The sequence below is a fragment of the Manis pentadactyla genome, chromosome X, assembly GCF_030020395.1.
Source record: "Manis pentadactyla isolate mManPen7 chromosome X, mManPen7.hap1, whole genome shotgun sequence".
NCBI lineage: Eukaryota > Metazoa > Chordata > Mammalia > Pholidota > Manidae > Manis > Manis pentadactyla.
The window spans coordinates 141,349,274-141,370,523 of record NC_080038.1 but is presented as its reverse complement, the minus strand read 5'-3'; the positions used below and the strand labels follow the sequence as shown (position 1 = coordinate 141,370,523).

Below are 21,250 nucleotides of genomic sequence, written 5' to 3'. Positions count from 1 at the left end.
TAAAATGTAAAACTATCTGGTTGCTCCTCTTTCTCAAGAAGGGATGAAAGATCTGCCATCCTTTGACCTCTCTTCCATTTTCTGGAAAAAATGGAGGCCACAGCTCCTTGCCTTGCCCCCAGTCTTCCTTCCACTCTCCTGCTTTGTTCTCATCTTAATATTCTTCCTCCCCAAGGCTCACCACTCTTCACATGCTGTCCATTCATTTTGTATTTTCTCATCTCCTCTGGGACCTTGCTCAACTCATCATCACCTCTCCCCGCAGTACCTTCACCTTCTGCTCCACTGACACTGGTTTCTTCCCATCAATCCCTAAACATGCTCATGTTTCTTTTCTCCTCTCCTATTATTTCTCCCCTGATATTCTAACTTACCTTCCATTCTTCCCTCCATACAAACACTCTCCGCAAGGTCAAGTCTACAGTCACTGTCTCTCTTTCATTATTTTACCACTTCCCATTTGCTCTCCAACTGCTGGCAGTTTGGCATCCCACAATGACCACCACTATCAACAAATAAAACGACTCTCCCTAAGGCCACTAATTACCCCTTAACTGCCAAATCCAACAGCCACTTTCCAGTCCTGACCTTTTCTGACCTCTCTGACACATGTAAGTGGGAAATCCCTCCTCCATAAAACCCTTTATTCCCTTGGTTTCTATTAAATGATTCTCTCCTAGTTCTCTTCCTACCTCTCTGATCATTCACTCATTTTTTGGTTTCCTTTCCTGGCCTCCACTTTGGCCACCTCTTTTACCCCTTAGCAGTGCTCCTACACAGGTTTCTCTCCTTGTCCTTCTCATTCGGTAACCTGTCTTAGTGATGAGATCATTCTCACAGCTTCCATTGCCACCTACCTGATAACACCTAACTGTCTCTTGACCACTCTCATTAGCTCCAGATCCATATATCCACTGCTACGAGATAGCTCTCCCTTGATAGCCCACTGGCATCTCAAACCCAACATGCTCAAAGCAGTTATTTTTTTCTCTGCAAGCACCAACCCTGTTGCTCTCCTGGAAAACTTGCTAATGATACCACCACCTCTCAAGTCAAAAAGGTGGGGATCACTCAGTCCTATCCCACACGCCTCACGTCCAATCAGACACCCAGTCCCATCATTTCAACTTCTTTGCTCTGCCTTAGATCCTGCCTGCCAAGAACGCCCCCTAGCCAACTACAATAACTTCATTCTCTGCCTCTAGTCTCTCTTCCCTCCAACCCACACTCCATACTTCCAACATCATCTTATAAAAGTCTTTGTCTGTCCTGGCCACACCTTAACTTAAAAATTTGCAACGAACTTCTCTTCATGTACAGAATTGTGTCCAAACTCCTTGGTATAAGGAAGGGGCAAAGTCTTCACTCACCTGGCCCCTGCCTGTCTCTCTAGCAGGTATCACAGTCATGGCCTCACTCGGTCATGATGATCTCTGCCACTGGACAAGGGACTCTTTGAAGGCAGGGACTATGTCTTATTTCCTATCATTCACTCTTTTTTAGATGTGACCAGCACATACTGGGCCCTCAATAAATGCTTGTCAAACTAATCATATCTTTAAATATATACATTCAAAAGTAGTGTTTAACTGAGGTAGGAAAAATACATTTTTGAGGATCATACTATATTGAGAACTTGTAGTTTAGGTGCCCTAAGTCTCTTGGTCAGACTTAGCAGCCTTGGAAGGCACCTGAGTGTCTCAGCCAGAAGCTGCTCCCCAATTCCGACCAAGGCAGCAAGACTGGTCTCACTGGGCTCCAATCCAAACAGTTTCCTCTCTACCCCAAAGTAGTATTTGTGCCTGTGCCATCCTCATTAAGAACACACCTTTACCAGAGTCACTCTCTCCTAAATGGTGCTCTTCTAAAATCACAACTCTTGAAATTTTTCTCTATTGTTGTTTTTCGATCGACATCATTTTTGTTTCAATACAGAAAATTCCACTGCTACTAAATTGCAATGAAAACCAACTAGCTTCCAGCAATTCCACAAGAGTCTTCCTGCAACCCCCACCCCAAATAGAAAATTCAGAGGCAGTCACTGTGAAATCAATATGTGTAGACACAGCAGTATGATCATTCCTGGAGCTACACACCAGCTAGAATACCTCTAGAAAATCGACCTAGCTACACTGCCCCTCTGGTGAAGGCAGTCTCCTAGCCCATGATGACTAAGCACTGGGAAAAGATGCCAGGCTTTCCCTTTCTCCTGGAACAGTGACTTTCAATGAGCACTCAAACCACTAAACAGCTGCCAACAGCCTAATACAGGAAAGGAAAGCAGTGGCCTTGCAGTGGGTAGCCGTGGGTGGTGAGGTCTTCAGGGCCCGCCTTGCTGATCCTCAGTGGGGGATGGCATCAAGGGGGCATTCATTCCCTGCTCTAGGAAGTACTGGGGAGCGGAGAGATTGGAGATGGGAAGTCTCACAACTCCCTTTCAAATCTGACTGTGCTCCCCAGAGAAATGGTTTATCTCTGAAGACTGCCCAGAAACTTGCAATGGCCCCCAATACAGTGTATGTGTAGATTTCATTTGTCAAATACATTCTCCCGGAAATGATTCGGGTGTTTTAAAAATAGATTCAGTGTTGATGAGTGCATTCAAAAGTGTAACAAGCAACCAATTTCTAGAAAGATAAATTACATACATATTCAGCTACCTTGTAGGGCTCCCCAAAAAGGTCAAAGCCTGAAGAAAAGAGATCATCTTCTTGCTGGACTTCTTGATTCCTCCGCTCCCATTCCCTTTTTTTAAGTGCACTACGGTCTGGTTCATAGTGACTGATATGAAAAGAAAAAGACAAAAGGAGAAAAAGATTAATTAGTCATGTAAGTCATTTAGATTTCTCCTGTTATCAAGAAGAAGAAGAAGAAAAAAAATACAAGTCAAGACCCCCCAAATCGATACTGAACAGAGAGCAGAGAATCCTTTTTATACTGTCAGTGGGTTGAAGATCCTGACCAGCTCTTCAGAATACAGAAGAAAACAGGAACTTGCTTATTAGGAATTGTACTCATGACCACTTAAGTATGGCAGAATTCTCTCCTCTTATCCTTGCTTGATAACTATAGGCAATTACAGACTCCCCCAAAGTCAGTTCACAGTGCAGAAAGGTACTGAATTCAAGTCGCACTGTAATGCCTGCTGCATAGGGCTCAGAATTCACAGATGTCACGAAGTCCTGAAAGAAAGGAATTATCAAATATATCGTTGTACATAAACTGAAATTCTGTCCTGAGCCCGTAGCCAGAGTTAGCCTGTTGCAATGAAATCCCCAGGAGAGTTGAAGGACATTTTTTGGAAGTCTACACACAAAAAACAAACCAACCCCAAATCACTCAATCACTCACACTGCTTTTCGTTTTGTTGTTGTTATTTTGGTCTTCCCATAGTTTGAACTATAGGTGACTGGGAGGCTTTTTGGAAACTCTTGGGGTCTTTGTGTAACAAACAACTAACAAAGAAAGGAGGTGTCAAAAGCGTTGACTGGCTGTAACACACAAATGCTTTATCAGCACTAGGAACACCATGTAACGCTGCGACTCTCATCATCCCGTTTCAGGCCTTCCCACTGGAGGGTCACTACAAAAGCTCCGAGACAATATCTAGGATATGTTCTGGGCCCTTGGATTTTATAGCATGGAGTGCTTCCGTATTAGGAAAACAATTATTTTCTTTATTGTGCAAGACTGTGCATGTTAAGTGGTAATCTGTAAACCTCACAGATTACAGTTAATGTAGTGTATGTAGCGAGGCTGGACTTTATTTCGTTCATTGGGTTTTTTCCTCCTGACTTTGATTCTAATCTTACCCAAAGTGAGGACATACATATAGGAGGGGCCAATTTACATTACATAAATGTGTATAAAATGCCCAGCAGGTGGTGTATAAATGTTGCTTTCCTTCCCCATATCAACACTGCCATGTTAAGATTTAATTAGATAATTGACATGCAAATGAACATAACAGCTAAAGGAATTACAAGCCATGTACTGATATGAAAGTACAGTCGACAGGTTTGAATACATCCCAGACTTTAACGCCTATCAATGAGCCCAGTTTGCTCATGAGTATCATAACTTTAATTTACAAAATAAGAGCCCAGAGCAGGAAATACCCATGGCCGCTGAACTAGATGATATATATGGAGTGTAAGATGCCACTACAATGAATCATCACCTTTCTACACAGGGATCCTTGAGCTGACTACTTCAAAGGGACTTTGATAGCCTTATCTTCTGGATAAAACAGCACTTCATTTCTCCATTTTAAAACAGTGGCAACATTTAAAGGATGTTTACATGTCCATTATGCTTTCATAACACAAACAGTGCCAAATACATAAAGAGCTCACTGGGCCCCTCCTGAGTTGTTCGGCAATTGCTACCACTGGGGAAAACAAAGCCCAGGCCCCACACCGGACCCTGCCTGGTCAAGAATGAGGCCCAGCCCAGATACCGGAAGGCAGCCTCTGGTCTCCGATGCCACCCACATATATTATGTTTGCTAGGGTCCTCTCCGATTTCCATTCACAAGTCTAGATCAGAACGCGCCAGCAGCTGCCATGTGCCACAATGTCTTTGTGTTGGGGGGTTATGTGGCATCAAGCAGGCAGACCGACATCTTCAGCACCATGCATCGGCTGAGCATAATCCAAGTCCACCATCAGCTTGTCAACACGCGAGAAAGGTGGGGTGTCTGGGGTGGGGACGGAGGAGCGGGTCACAGCAGCACTCGGTGGGCTTGGGAGTGTGCTGCACAGGAGCAGGCCACTTGCTTCCTCTGCCTTCTGTAGCAGGGCACTCCACACACACAAACAAGAGCCAAAGGCTCGTCCTTCCGAGGAATGTGAGCAAGACGACAGTTTGGTCACTCTCCGTTCATTCCGTGCAGCTGGCAGCCTGGATGGCAGACCTGCAGATCCTATTTAATTCTCCTGTGATCAGAACTGCAGTACTTTGGTCTCTTGGCTTTGCAAACAACCTTCCTTCTCTGAGGGAGAGATATAATTAAAACCCTGAAGGAAAAAAGGGAGGAGAAGGAACGGCAACGTGCTCCGACTTGCACAACAACCCTTTGCGTGGCCAGCCGACAGGGCGCTCTCTGTGCCTTCGACTGGGTTTGATTTGTTAGGAGGCTCTTGACTGCGTTTTGCAGTGGTTCATTAGCTACCAAATTCCAAAGGAAAATCTGAAAGCAGACTGAGTGTGCACATGGGTGTTATCTGTTGCAAGAAAACTGCCTGCTACATTGTTGAACACATATAACAAAGAACAGTTAATTCTCATATCTCTGCTGAGAATGAATTTAATCTCCGTAGAGTTCCACTGCTCTTGGAAGGCAACCAAATATCTCCAACCTTCTCCTTTTTTGCTCAGCACGGCACCGTATTGATCGTTTCACGCAGCGAGGAAGACTGAAGAACACACGGCATGGTGATGAGGCTTTCACAGCATAGGACATCACTAATTTCTGACTAAGGCCAAAATTACTAATTTGAAGCACCAGCTAATTAAAACCACAGCTATGTATTTAACCTCTTGTTATACCTACTGCAGTTTATAATTATGAGGACCTCTTTATCTACTCAATTAAAATTCTTATAATTCAGGCAGGTTGTGTTTGAACCTGTGGGCCTTGAGGAGGCCACAGGAAACCCTGTGTCTGTCCCCTGATGATGTGATGTACCTTTACACTCCCGGGCTTGTTTTCCAAAGAAACAAATGGGCTCCATAGCCCAGAAAGAAAGAAATGCTCAAGTCAGAAATCTATGAATCACCATATTATTGGTCTGAACAATTCGGGTTTATTTTACTGATGAGGATAGAGTGAGAGTGAATTGGTCCTATCAGAAAATCCACTTTGATATTGGGAAGCTGAGCTGAAAAGCTCAACTCAAGGATTCTCCATTCATAGCAAGCTAGGATGTCCTGCCAACTTTCTTTTCCCAGTATGCCTGGAATTTGTCGCATTACGGTGGCCTAAACACCAGTGAGCACTCAAAGCTCAATTTGCTCTTAATTAACTAAACGCCTTTGGTCTCTCTCTCTCACCAATCTTTTTGGAATCACTGCTTCACTGACATCCACACTAGCTGAGAGGAAAAGGCCAGAAAGAACAAGGTCCACTTAAACACACTACTCCAATGTGAAGCCTGACACTAACACCCTTGCCTCAGGAAAGGGGCGTTGCACTAGCTCTGAATTCACCTACCTGTCTGTTTCCCTGGCCTCCAGTAACAAAACAACTGCCCTTGTTAACCTGGGGGGAAACTAAGGCCACTCCGGAGTTCTGGGGAGCTGTCCTGAGCCCTCGTCAAAGGACTGGCAAAGGCAAATATGAACCTGTCCTTTCCATCTTCAAGCGTAAGTGACTTCCTTTCTCAGATGTGGTGCTATCCTTGTCCTTAAACCCCATCTTGTACTCTCTCATTTTCATCATTAGAAGCCACAAGGTACATTCATGGGATGTATAACCCAGGGCACGTGTGCCGAGTCGCTGAGCTCAAGAAAGTTCAGTTATGCCGTCTTCATTAGCTCATGGTGGTGGCATACTCAGACTGAAAATGCAGGCTACTCTTTCAGAGCAGAGCTGTAGAGGAGGAAGACACATGAGCAGTCATGTAGTTCCGGTCCCTTCCTTCATTTTCCAGATAAGGAAACTGAGCTCAGAGAGGTAATGGGCCTCACAGCAGTTTTGTGGCAGAACTAGGGGGTGGGACCCCAGGCTTCCCAGTTCCCAAACTACTTCTCTTTCTAATACCCCATGAGTCATCCTTTCTGTCTCCCACGTTTCCATCCCACTCAAGAATGAAAATTAGTCTCAGTTGCACTCTGTTGTCAACTTTCCTTAGGATTGTGTTGTATGAGAAATTGCCAGTAGGGAAAAACTTCAGGAATTTAATTTGGATCTGCATATAGAAAAACCATTAGTTTCCTTACACCAAAACGTACAGACCCTAAAGGGATTATAAAAATTAATGACATTTGTGGGGAGAAGCTGAGCAAAGGAGAGTGAAAATCAGTTTAAGTCTATTTGGTTTGTATTTCATGAAGTTTGAAAATCATTCTTCACTTAATCTGGTTATTTTACAAAGCTAGCTGGGGAAACACTAAAAAAAACACTGATATTTTTAAATGAAAAGTTTGTTTCAAAATACTGCTAATGAATACAGGATTGACTGTAGTAACCATGTACATGAAGGTGAATAATTCGGTCTCACTGGTTTTCTAATCTAACTGGCATGAAAATACTTTTGTTTTGGCTAATATCTGTAATGGCATAAAAAATACGTATTTAATTCACCCAAGGGACAAACTTAAGCTATAACTTACTGCTTGCGGTTCTCCTGAATCAACTTCTGCCTTCTGTAAAATGTGTAGATAACTATACTTACTCCGTGTTCCAGAATTCCAAGTGGTAGTTTTTTTGATATCTAGCCCTATTTTGAATTTGACACTGAGCCTTATTTTGAATCAGTCTTCACATGGCTTCTATTAGTTAAAAAAAGAAAATCTCTGCTATTCAATATCTGCAAAATCAGCTCCAAGTTATGTACTTATTTTATCTGCTAATATGCATGGGCACTTAAATGCAAAGAGCTAAATTGAAAACTATTTTAAAAAGTTAAAAACAGGCCATAATTATTTTCACAGATAGGGAAGGTGCACGAGAACCGTGGATCTGGAGGTGTGAATGTGGCCTTGAAAAGGATTTTCTAGAATCAGTAGAACCTCTAAGTCATATTTAGACAGCAGGACTCATTGAGACCTCTGCATACAACTGCTCTCTTAAGCAAATGTACTGTCTCCCCACAGACACTGGCTCCCATTAAAAAAAGAAATCAAGATAGGAACCAAAAGGGAAGAAAACACATAAGATATATGCTCTACACACCTGTCAGCTGCCCATCTGGCCATGCCAACTGCTTCAGGTCTCAGGGAACTGGGCCAGTGCTTATTCTTAGAGTTCCCTTAGATCTGTGCTTTTTAAAACAACATATATACACCAATACTCCCAGAAGTCCTGGCAGGAAACAAGCTTAATATTCCTCTGTAGGGGCACCTGGGGGATACCCCATTCCCTCCACTTCTGATAACCGGAAGCAAAGATGTAGCACATCCAGAAACCTTGTGGAATCCTCCTCCCATGGAGTCAGGCAGACACTCCGAAACCACGCCTCTCATCTTGCTTCTGTCCCACCTGCTCCGCTTCTCTTCTCATCCCCACCCTCTCTTTCTTTTTATCATAACAGCTTTATTGGGATAGAATTTACATAGTACTCGGTTCACTCGTTTAAAGCATGCAACCCAGTGGTTTTCAGTGTACTCACAGAGTTTCGTAACCATCACCATGATATAATTTTGGAATAGTTTCATTGCCCCAAGAAGAAGCCCTGTATCCCTCAGTTATTGTCCCCACTGCCAACCTCCCAACCAGCTCAGCCCTGAGCAACCACTAATCTACTTTTTCTCTTAATGAATTTGGTTGTTCTGGCCGTTTCATATACATGCATGGAATTACACACCATGTGGTCTTTTGTGCCTGCTGTCTTTCACTTAGTGTAATGTTTTTAAGGCTCCTCCACACTGTAGCTTTTACCAGACTCCATTCCTTCATATAGCTAAAAAACAGTCCACAGTATGGCCAGTGCCGGTCCTCTGGTGCCCTGCTCATAAAGGGCGTTCACTCTGTGCGCTTGTAGTGATTTAACTGGGGTTCTCTATGTCTCCCATCAGACTTATTTCCTCCTTAAGGGAAAGGTCTGTGGCTTCTAAGTCACAGCATGCTACAGGTGAGCACAGAAAACCTTCTTGTACATAAATAAGCAATGTCAAATACAGATACAGATATTGTGAGGAAAACACTTTAAAAAACATGTTTGGCCTAGGACACAATTCTTTCCACTGGCCTGCCAAACTCCTCAAATGATGTCGTTAATACCGCTAACAAATACCAAATACTCTAGCTGCAAAGGTAATTGAATTCATGTAGGAATGGTAAAAACCTAGTAAAAACCTAACCTGACATCAACCAAATAAATGGGCCCTGTTGTTTCTAAGAATTCTGCGGTGTGTCCTGATTCACAGCATCTGCGTTGGGGCTCTGACCCTTTTTACTTACAAGTCGCTGCATCATCTGTAAATCGCTTTACATTTCCAAGCCTCAGCTTCCTTATTGGTAAAATGGGAATACTCTTTCTCTGCCCTTTAACTATCAGGTAGATGTGATAGTGAATGAGGAGGGCTTGTGTAAACTACTAAAGGTTGCTCACATTCAATGGGTGAGACCGTGGACACCCTGACTGTACCACACAAAGCCTTACTGCACATTAACTCACAAGCTCTGCAGCAACACCTGGTAAATCAGCAAGACAGGGACTATTATTTCCATTTCAGTATGGAAAACTGAGGCTCAGAAAATTGTTCTAGCCTATGAGCACTGCATCCAGGACATCACTCACCGGATCCCTAATGCAGTGTTCTTCCAAAAAGTATGCAATACTGCCACAAGACCTGCATATGCCAGAGATACTTATCATAGATAGCTTTCACAAGTTCTCTTCAGCCCACAAAGATTACAGCGAAATTTCATTATTGCTGAGGTCCAAAGTCTTTCTAGGAAAAGTCTTTCTTTACGGGGGTAAAGTACAATTCATTGGCTATCCTCCAAAAATTTTTTCCGTAGACTCAAAAATGATCTTTCAGACGGGTACGAAATTGGCCAATAGGCAGACTTGATTCACAAGTTAATATTGACATGAGGTTTAACACAATATTTTTGTTAACTGAAAATATTTCTAAATATTACCAATCTTCCCTAATCTGGTTCTCAATTTTGGCTGCACATGAACAAGGTCTTAGAAATCTTCATGCACAGGTCACATGCCAAACCAATTGCATCAGAATCTCCCAGGGTGGGTCCCAGGCCTCCAACACAAAACACTCCTGGTCTTCATACACGATAGCATCATTCGCTTATATATAAACGTCTCTATTGGACCCATTTGCGCATGCCTAAATCTGATAGACCCTTTATGGAATAGGTGTATTCTTTTATGCCGAAATCTACATTGCTGATATGTGTTGCTGAAATGCCTTGAAGGTGAAAAGCAGGTCTCACCAGCTTAGACTTGGCATGCGTAAGACCAACAGGAGCACGACTACTGTGGGCTGCTTCCTGGCTCCAGGCCACTATGCTGAGCATATTATGAGTATTATCTTATTAACCCTCACAAAAACTCTGACAAGGTAATATCACCCTCACTTTGCAGTTGAGGAAACTGGGCCACATGAAACTCAGAGGTTAAGATGCCCAGCACCACACAATTAGTCAGTGGTACATGCAGAATAACCACCGAGGCTGCCAGAATCAGGAGGCTGCCCTCCTAGCCAAAAAGAAGATGCTAGAAGGTAGAAGAGAATGCCACTGATGGAGAGGCATAACCACACATTCAAGCTCTGCTCACACAACAAGCACAGTACAACTGATCCCATGGGATGTCTGAGTCTCCGCAGAGCACGCTAGCTTAGAAAGAGCTCTTCAAACTAGGTAGAGATTCTTCTGACAACAGCAAGCACAGCTAGATGCTCAAAAGGTTATTGATCATTAACAATCCTATAAGAGTGCAGTAAAATTCCAGTTTTTAGAGAATTCCATTTTCATGGAAATGCCATTTTTATAGAGAATGACCATGACTCTGGCAATTCAAAGGTTCCCATCTGCCTGCAGTGGTACTCAGCGTATCGATAACTTTCTAGAAGCCTGTTAAAATGTACTTTAAAAGCAGTCTTTCCAGTTAAATTAAATTCTTTTGTCCTCACACAATGTAACCGTAGGCTGAGAAACACGGTCCAGTCTCCCTCACCGCTTGAGAGAGGTGTCTGTCTCCCCAGCAAGTCTTGCTTCTCTCCTCTCCCAGGCAGCTCAGAATGTGTTAGCTTTCCCTCTACAACCATGTATCTTTATCTCCTTCAATCACATGTCAAACATCCTTCCTCTTCATGCTCAGAGACTCCACTACAGAAGATGCCATGGCACAATAGATAACTAAGCATCCCTGAGTTTCTTTTCTGTTTTGGTAACATTTTCTGAGGCTAAGTGTCTAATTTCCATTTTTATAGAAAATCATTTAAAAATAACCCTAGTTCTGATCCAACCATTAAAAATGAGAATTTGCTATCACTCCTTCTGGCTCATCAACCCATCAGTGACACAAACCAGTATCTTGCAAGCACCTTGACTTCAATGTGGCCAAACCAAGAGAGTTGCAAGTAATTCCAAGACTCCAAAAATACTTCCTGAAGACTAGTAGGCCCTGGAACGGATACCACAAGCCAAGAAGAGACATAATCAGAGAGCGAATATAGTAAATGTATGTATTTATATATTTATGGTTCCTGAATCAGTTCAAAAATTAAAACTCTGTAATCAATATGATATAAAATGTTCTGACTCCCACTCATCAGCATCTGCCCTATTCTCCACTGCCGATCAGGGGTAATGATTTTCATTATTTTCTTGTTTATTCTTCCAGTGTTTCTCCATGTACTCTTTAGTGTCAACTTGAAATTATCCCATTTATAATTCTCTCTTTACACTAATCAGAGTTGATGCTAATGCTGAGCTTTAAAGAGCTGCTAGATCTAAATCTTGATCTACTTGAAGGAAATGTGAGTATGCTTTTCATAATCAGAAATGGTTCTGTGGACACATGTGGGAGGAGGAGGTGATGAGCTTTGAGTATTCTCGGTGGCTCAAAGCACATGGTTCGCTTGAATTCTGCCTTGTGGCAGCCAGGGTGCTGCCCAAGGCTTAGCTTGACCTTCTACTCTTTTTTTTTCACTTCAAAAAAATAAAACAGCTTTGTTGAGATCAAATTTATATACCAATTCACCCATTTAAAGTATATAATTCAATGTTTTTTAGAATATTTACCACTGTCACCATATAGCTGTGCAACCATCATCACTATCTTATACCAGAACATTTTCATCACCCCACCCCAGAAAGAAAGCCCATACCCACTAATTAGCCACTCCCCTTGGAGAACCAAGAACTTCTCCTTTCTGTCTCTACGGATTTGCCTATTCTGACCTTTCACATATATGGAATCATACAGCATATATACTTTTGTGTTTGGCTTCTTTAACTTAGTAGAATGTTTTCCAAGTTCATCTATGTTGTAGCATGTATCAGTACTACATTTCTTTTTATAGCTGAATAACATTCTATTATATGGAAAGACTGCATTTTACTTCGTCATTCATCTGTTGATGGACATTTGGGTTGTTCCCAATTTTTCGTTATCATGAGTAAATTTGTTATGAGCATTCATGTATGAGATTTTGTGTGACCATAGGCCTTCATTTCTCCTGGGTATATACCTAAGAGTAGAATTGCTGTGTTATATGGTAACTCTATGTCTAACTTTTAAAGGAACTACCAAACTTTTCTTTAGTGGCTACATGATTTAACATTCCTACAAGCAATGTATGAGGGTTCCAATTTCTCCATATCCTTGACAACACTTGCTGTTATCTCTTTTTAATCATAGCGACCCTAGTGGGTGTGAAGTGGCATCTTGTGCTCTTGATTTGCATTTCCCTAATGTTTAGTGATGTTGAGCATCTTTTCATAAACTCACGGCACACTGTATATAGACTTCAGAAAAATGTCTACTCAGCTCCTTTGTCTCTTTTTGATTGGGCTGTCTTCTTATTATCGAGTTGTAAACAGTTCTCTATATATTCCAGATACAAGTCACTTATCAGCTATATGATTTCCAGACAGATTCTCCCATTCTGTGCACAAAGCATGACACCTGCGACAATGGGCTCAGGTGCCCTTAGAATGGCCATGCCAAATGGGTCTCCCTGGACTCCTGGGCTAGAGTGGCTGCTCTCTGCCTTCCTCACCACACTCTCTTCCCCAGGAACCTGATTATACATCGGACCAACCCCCAGCTGATTTGATCAAAGCTAGTTTCCTGTTTCAGAGGGACATATTCATAAACCAGGCTCCTCTAATCAGATGCTCCCTCGGGACTTAGAATTGACCCTCTGCTTTTGATGATCTCTCGCCCAGCCCCAATGTATCCTGGTGCCGCCCCAAGTGCCATATCCCCAGCTCCATACTGGCTACTTCTGCAGCCAACCTAGGCAGAATAACTCTGTCTTTCAAATTAGGAAAAAGCTGCCTGAAGTATTTCCTTTCTATGCCCACTAAATAATCAGAAATTCTTATCCAAGTCAAAGTCTTAATATAACCTGGTTTCTCATAAATGACACTTTAAAAAGGTGTCTTATTTTCAGTTAGCTGTAAGCAAGATAATTTCAGTAACTACTTAATTTAAAACAATATTTGGTCAGAAATTATATTCTTAATTACTTTTAAACTAAGGAAAATAATGTCCGTAATGACTAGTTTAGAATGGACAGTATTAAGCTGACTCTATTTTCATGTCTCACCAAACCCTTTGATCAGCATGTAGTCCACTAATTCTTACCCAGGCAGATTCTATGCCTTGAAGGTGTACCTTTGGGCCACTGCCTCTGCAGGGCACACTAGCCCCACAGAGCTCTGACCTGTGCACACAGCCAGAAGCAGGAGATCAAAACTGCAGCGAAGAATCACCAGGGGCGGCCTGACTCTCCGCCCTCCCTACACTACCAGGACACCAGGCTCGTTTTCTCACACGGGACATGGACCTACAGTTGTGACTTTCTCCTGGGATACACTTCTCCCTATTGCCTTGATGAGGTGCCTGACAAGGTGCCCCCTGTTACGGTTTCAAGTGTATCCTCTCAAAATTCATACGGTGGAGTCCCAACCTCTAGTATCTCTCAGCACATGACCTTGGTTGGAAATGGCATCGTTGCAGGTGTAACCAGGTAAGTTAAGATGAGGCTGTACTGGAGGGGGTGGGCCCCTAAGCGGGTGTGACTGGAGACCTTATAATAAGGGGATATTTGAACGCAGAGACACACAGGGAGAAGATGGCCATGTGAAAATGAAGGCACAAGAGAACAAAAAGGCATCCTACAGTATGGGAGAATATATCTGTAAACAACATATCCAACAAGGGGTTAACATCCAAAATATATAAAGAACTCACACACCTCAACACCCAAAAAACAAATAACCTGATTAACAAATGGGCAGAGGATATGAAGAGACAGTTCTCCAAAGAAGAAATTCAGATGGCCCACAGACACATGAAAAGATGCTCCCCATCACTAATCATCAGGGAAATGCAAATTAAAACCACAGTGAGATATCACCTCACACCAGTAAGGATGGCCAGCATCAAAAAGATTAAGAACAACAAGTGCTGGAGAGGATGCAGAGAAAGGGGAACCCTCCTACACTGCTGGTGGGAATGTAAGCTAGTTCAGCCATTGTGGAAAGCAGTATGGAGGTTCCTCAAAAAACTAAAAATAGAAATACCATTTGACCCGGGAATTCCACTCCTAGGAATTTATGCAAAGAAAAGAACTTCTCAGATTCAAAAAGACATATGCACCCCTATGTTTATAGCAGTGCTAGTTACAATAGCCAAGATATGGAAGCAACCTAAGTGTCCATCAGTAGATGAATGGATAAAGAAGAGGTGGTATATATACACAATGGAATACTACTCATTGATAAGAAAGAAACAAATCCTACCATTAGCAACAACATGGATGGAGCTAGAGGGTACTATGCTCAGTGAACTAAGCCAGGCAGAGAAAGACAAGTACCAAATGAATTCCCTCATTTGTGGAGTGTAACAACAAAGCAAAACTGAAGGAACAAAACAGTAACAGACTCACAGACTCCAAGAAGGGACTAGCAGTTGCCAAGGGGGAGGGGTGTGGGAGGGTGGGTGGGGAGGGAGGGAGAAGGGGATTGAGGGGTATTATGATTGGCACACATGGTGTTGGGGGGATCAAGGGGAAGACAGTGTAGCACAGAGAAGCCACATAGTGACTGTGTGGCATCTTACTACACTGATGGACTGCAATGGGGTATGGGGAGGACACAATAACAGGGATGAATGTAGTAACTACGTTGTTTTTTCATGTGAAACCTTCATGAGAGTGTAGTATATCAATAATACCTTAAAAAATAAGTTAATTAATTTAAAAAAAAGAGAAAACGAAGGCAGACATCGGGCTGATGCTTCTCCGAGGAATGCCAAAGGTTGCCAGCAAACCGCCAGAAGCCAAGGCAGAGGCCTGCCGCGGACTCCCCCGCACAGCCTCAGAAGGATCCAGCCCTGCTGACTCCTCGATTTCAGACTTCGAGCTTCCAGAACCGGGAGACAAATATGTGTGTTGTTTAAGCCTCCCACTGTGTGGTACTTTGTCACGGCGGCCCTAGCAAACCAATACACCCCAAGACGGTCTTTCTGTGCTGGTTCCCGATGACTACGCTGGGCCCGATCGCAGTGCGTGCAGGTAATCAAGACCTTAGGAATGACTTTTTTACTCCAGACTCCATGTTATCCGCCCCAGCGCAAGTCTCCTTTGGCGTTCCAGCTCCTCCCTCCTCCCCGCTGTCCTGCCCTGTCTGAGAGAACTGTGGGTATTAAATGAAACCGTCACCCGACAGGAATAACGTGCTGCTGCTTCCCATTTATCTGGAAACATGCCAAGCTCAGTGTTCGGCTCTCAATAAATATTCTTTGACTGAATGAACAAATGACAGGCCAACATATTTTTTCTGCCGAAGTTCAGTGACAAATGTTGACAACAATATTAATTAATATATTAATTAACTTGTCTATTTAATCAACAAACATTCACTGGGTGCCTACGTCACATTAGGCACCATGTTTGGTGCTCAGCAAAAAGTAAGACACAGTATGAGCCCTCGAGAAATTCACAGCCCAGAAGGGGAGGTAAATCCATTGCAAAATAATCACAGTCCAGGGGAAAACATGCTATGACTACAGGAACCAAGAGCTGTGGGAACATTTTCAGGTTGGTGTGGGGTGGGAGGCAAAATCAGGCAGCTGTGTTCCTGCTAGTTCAAGTACACACTAACCAAGTGGCACTAAGGCTGTTCCCGTGGGACAAACCTAGAAGACAGAACAAGAGACTAGAGAAGCCCCCAAGCTCAGTCCCTCGGATGGTCCATGTTTGGCATAAAGGGTCAGCAACACTGGCGGGAAATCTGTAAGACTTCCTGCTCTTCGGGGAAGCGGGAAAATGAGTTCAGTCTTTGCAAATGCTGTATCCAAGGGTAAAACCCTAATTGCACTTGTGATACCAAGTGAGAGGAAGCACCTTACAGAAAGAAATGGATGACTGAGATAAGCATGTGAACGGCGAGCTCATAAAGAATAGATGAGATTTCAGAGAGAAGCATTTATTGTTTCCTGTGTTATAGCACATTGTCTCTCGATATGATTAGTTATCAGTCTCAGTTATCCAAAACTGGTATGAAATAAAGCGTTTACGCAGTTATGCTTCATTGATGTCAGCTAGGGGAGCATGAAAATCTCCATGAAGGTGGGTAATTGATGTGTAAATCAGAGCTCAATCACTCTGTAATAGAAATGGTCCCACTGAAAATATGCTTGTTGAACACAATCACATCGAAGCCAGAGGGAGGGAGGGAGGAAGGGAGGAAGCGAGGGAGAAGATAGAAGGCTTATTTATTAAAAATGATAATAACTGGCAATTTGTGCAATTTTCACTTCAGCAGAGGGCTGCTGTCAGAAATGCTTGAAGGCAAGTTGTGACCAATATATCCAGAGAGTTTCCTTCTGTTCTAATGAACTATTTGTGTTTTATCAAATGCTTGGAAACCCTGATGTGGATGTTTAAAAAGCAAATTAAAACAACACATTCATCTTTTGAAACATGACACATGTTAATGACATCAGTGGTAGTAATTTGGTTAACAATGCTTATTCTAGGTAGGCTTGCTATTGTTATGAAAATCCTTCTGTCACTTGGCATTGCTTTCTGAAGAACAGTGAATACAAATGTTCGATGCCTTCCAACTTAATATTTTAATATTTCATATCGAAACAAAAATAACATCATTGGTGATCAAATAGCAGTTCCTTTATTTCTATCGTCATTACGATCATTGTCATTGTGATTACTTGAGGTGTTATGGTAGGGTTTGGTGGCAGATTTTTCTTCCCATCTACTGTCCCCACTGGCTAAAAAATTCTCACAGCAAATACTGCTCCAGTGGGTTTAACAGCCAACATTCCCGCCAATTAACGTGAAAAACAAAGCACTAGGTTTTTATTTTGTTTCCAGATCTTGTGAAAAGATCGCTGAGTCAATATGAGAGGCAGGTTGATCCTAAGCATGTAGTATGGATCCAGTGGATTTGTGCCCTGCACTCCCAGCCCACCCCTGTGTGCTCTATTCCTGAGCTTTGGCACAGTGCACGCACACGCCCCTTACATGCACAATAAGCATGTTACATGTGGCAGCATGGCACAATGCATTGGTACGGATGTGCAGGGCCGTAGACATGACATCACCTACTCAGCTTGTCATTCTAAAGCGTATGCTCTGATCTCTTGCCTCATATGTAGTGCTGGCCCTGAACCCAAATATTCGCACCTGGCCAAAATGCCTGTATAAAGTGGACCTGCAGGGGGTTGTTATGAGGAGGGAGAAGAAATGGGGGGTTTGACGGAGGGCTTAGCCTTACCTATAGTGGGTATAATTTTTTGAAGGTGAGTGGATTCATAGATGATTGATGTCATTGCAAAATAAATAACAAATCTGGTGAGTTACAAATCTGGATTTTAAAATTTTGCTTCTCTTTGAAAGGCAACAGGATCTCACGTTTGCATGGTGCTTTTCACTTCACGAAGCACTTATGTAAGTATGCTCTTCTATGAGACTTGCAACCACCCTGAGAAATCGACAGGGCAGGCATTCTGACCTCCCACTTCACAGTTGAAGTCACTGAGACTCAGAAGGGCTAACTGCCTACCAGTCACACTGTCACTCGGCTCATGAGGGGCAGAGCTCAAGAGCTCATGAAGTCAAACTGTCTGTATCCAGGAGCAGTTTTTTTGTTTGCTAAATGTGTGTGCTCCTGTTGCAAAATGTTGGCTGATTCTGTTCTTCCCGGACATGAGGAGAGTTGCTAAGGGGTAGAGCAAAGGGGCACTATTTTAAGTTTTTCTGAAGATAGCTTCCTCTGAGTTATCATTATTAATGGACTAGCTAATAATCCATAAATGTGCCTTTGTAGAAAGCAATGAAATGGAAGGACATATACAAGATGGACTTTGGGACGGCAGAGACCATGAAGTAGAAAGACCACAGAGAGGGATTCTGCCACTTAAAGATGGTGACCTTGAGCCAGTCCTTGGGCCTCTCTGAGCCTCCGTCTCCAGAGTTCACACATTAACGTCACCCTCCGAGCCTTCTAAAGAGCCCCCTATTCAAAGGAGGAGGAGGCCAGCTGAAAAGGAATGATCGCAAACTTCACCGACGTGGTAGCCGCTAGCCTGAGCACTCAGAAAGGGGCAAGACTTGGTAGGAAAATAGTTTTAAATATGGAATGAATAGTTTTCATACTGAGAGTGTGTTGAAATGATACTTGGCACATGTTGGGCCAAATAAAACGGTATTAAAGTGGATTTCATCTGTTTCTTTTCACTTTTTTACTGTGACTACTAGAAAATTTACACTTACGTATGTGGCTTGTGTTTGTGGCTCACAGTATACTTCCGCTTGACAGCATGGGCCTAAAAAGAGATCAGGTAGGGGTAACTGCTAATGCGCTTAGCTTAAACAACACGGGCTTCGTGCTCCGTGTCAGGATAATAGAAGACTTCGTGTTTTGGGCCCTGTTACAGTCTAACCCGTGGGTCCTCTTTTATTACCTCCCCTTCTCTATTCCCATTTGTTCCCCCAATCTCATTTTCATTTAGACCCTGGGCACATATGCCAGTGTTTATTTTCATGACTGCTATATTGTCTAATTGGTGCATTGTTGATCAATAATATGTGAGGTGTTGAGCTCTGTTTGTGTAATATGTTTAATATGCTTCTACCCAGTGCGCCATATGGAGGCACTGCACTGTATATTACAAGCATATTAATGCTAAGTCTCAATTGAGTATCACTGATGCAGAGTAAACTAGTAAAACAAAATTATGCTAAGTAGCTGCTGAACATCATGGTCCCTAGTATTTTTAATGAGCATCGCAAACACGGTGCCGGTGTGTGGGGGCCAGTGCACGCCCCTCCCTGAAATATCAAAAGACCTAAAGCACTCTTCCAGGCTTAAAGTAAATTTCATCGTACAAAATGAAGGCACTTGCCAGGTACAGAAACTAAAGACTAAATAATAGAGTGGAACTTCATCTACCACTAAGTGTGTGTTTAAATCTAAACTCTGTGTAGTTTCGAAGCCTCTACTGGTTGTTCTCTTACCAAGCTGCTTGTAATAAATAGCTGGGGAGAATTCTGATTAACATAAGCCACCAACAGTTTCTTTCTACCTGTTTCACATACATTTCACACATTACTTCTAGAACTCCTCAGTTTACTGATATTTTCTTGGAAAATTGCCAGCCAATCTGTAGCAAAATTCAACTGTGCCTTTTAATATAAAACAATCATTGATTAACACATGCTGTTCAAGCCAGATGAATTAGCAGCCTGTGAGGATGAAGCATTTTATCAGAGCAACACAGCATTCGAATGCTCTGATAGATGCATTCACTTGCCGATGGGCACCGTGACAGGCCAGAGCACGGGCCCACACGCAGCAACACCTCGCACTCTTGTTCCTGAGCACACAACAAGAATGTAGTCAAATGAACAATTTACTGTGATTAGTTTAGTTTCATTTGTTAATTACAGATTCAACAAGAACTGAATGCTGAAGTGTTTAAGTATCAGATACCCATTGATCCATAGCCCCCTACATGCTCAAGTAATACTGCAAGTCTAATATAATTTATTGTTACTTAGAGCCCTGATTGGCCAGAGGAATTATACTCCAATAAATGATAGCACTGTCATTGAATTCGCCTATAATTGCTTCCATTCATCGTAATGTATGCTCTAACGCAAACTGGGAAGAAAGGAGATGATCAACTTCAGGCTTCAGCTGTTTCAAATTCCACAGTGTGTCCCTAAGTTAATGGATGTTGAATATTATGCTGATAGATATGCTGTGTTGCAGAAGATGGATCTTCAGACAGATAGATATACACCCACACTCATATATATTGCATGTACAGAGATTTTCTATCTATCACCGATGACCACTCGGTGGGCTTGCTTAGCTCTGTAGAAGCAGATGGGATGACTGCCAAGATTGGCCATGGTGCAGAATCCTCAGTAATGCTGTGTCCTCTACTGCTGTACAGTGCGGGACACTGACCACTCAAGACGAATGGAATCCTCAGGCTATTCATTTCCCTCTGGAGTAGGCTTACCTTGGCCATAGTGACATGCAGAAAAATTGGGCCCAAACGTTTGTGACTCATCCTCTTTGCTGCCTGACACCCTTGCACCTGCCATCCAGACTGGGTGCAGAGTCCATTGTCTGCAATCCCCAGCACTCCGCACTGCCTCCTCAACCTCACTTATGCAACTCTGATGGAACCGTTTACTGCCAGATGCACGGTGTGCCCTGAGACAGGCATCACAGGAGTTTCCTGTGGCTGCTGTAACAAATCACCTACTTGATGGCTTCAAACACACACATGCCTTCTCTTTTGGTTCTGGAGGTCAGAAGTCTGACATGGATCTCATTGAGCTAAAATCCAGGTGACAGCAGGGCTGTTTTCCTCGTAAAAGCTCTGGGGGAGAATCGGTTTTCTTGGCTTGCCCAGCTTGTAAGGGTTGCCTTCATTCTTTGGCCTGTGGCCCCTTCCTCCACCTTCAAGGCCAACAGTGTGGCATATTCCAATCTCTCTTTCCCCTCTGCTTCCATCATCATCTCACTTCTTGGACTCTGACTCTTCTGTCTCCTGCTTCTAAAGACCCTTGTAATCACATTTCAGGCCCACCAATACAATCCAGGATCATCTCCCCAACTCAAGATCCTGGGGCATTGGGGCATGGACATCTTTGGGGGGATACTCGTCTGCCTCCCACAGGTGTGACAGCATAATCGCTGCTGTTCCTCCCAGCACCTAAGGCCACTACATGACATAGAGTAGGGCTGCAATATTCTCAGCAGAGGTGAATGAATGCATGAGAATGATTCACTCAAACTTCCAAATGTCTCTTCTGAAAAGTATCTCACCCATCAAGGGCCCCG

The 21,250-nt window shown here is 43.0% G+C and overlaps 1 protein-coding gene across 4 annotated transcripts in view; it reads right to left on the bottom strand.

The window, feature by feature from the left end:
* Positions 1–21,250, bottom strand: part of AFF2 (ALF transcription elongation factor 2) — a 443,889-nt gene that overhangs the window by 287,300 nt on the left and 135,339 nt on the right. For 2 of the 4 annotated variants that reach the window (XM_057495313.1, XM_057495315.1), the window contains exon 2: positions 2,649–2,781. In XM_057495313.1, coding sequence (XP_057351296.1) covers positions 2,649–2,781 — 133 coding nt within the window. The remainder of the gene's footprint in view (positions 1–2,648; positions 2,782–21,250) is intronic. The other 2 variants (XM_057495314.1, XM_057495316.1) reach the window with 1 other exon arrangement.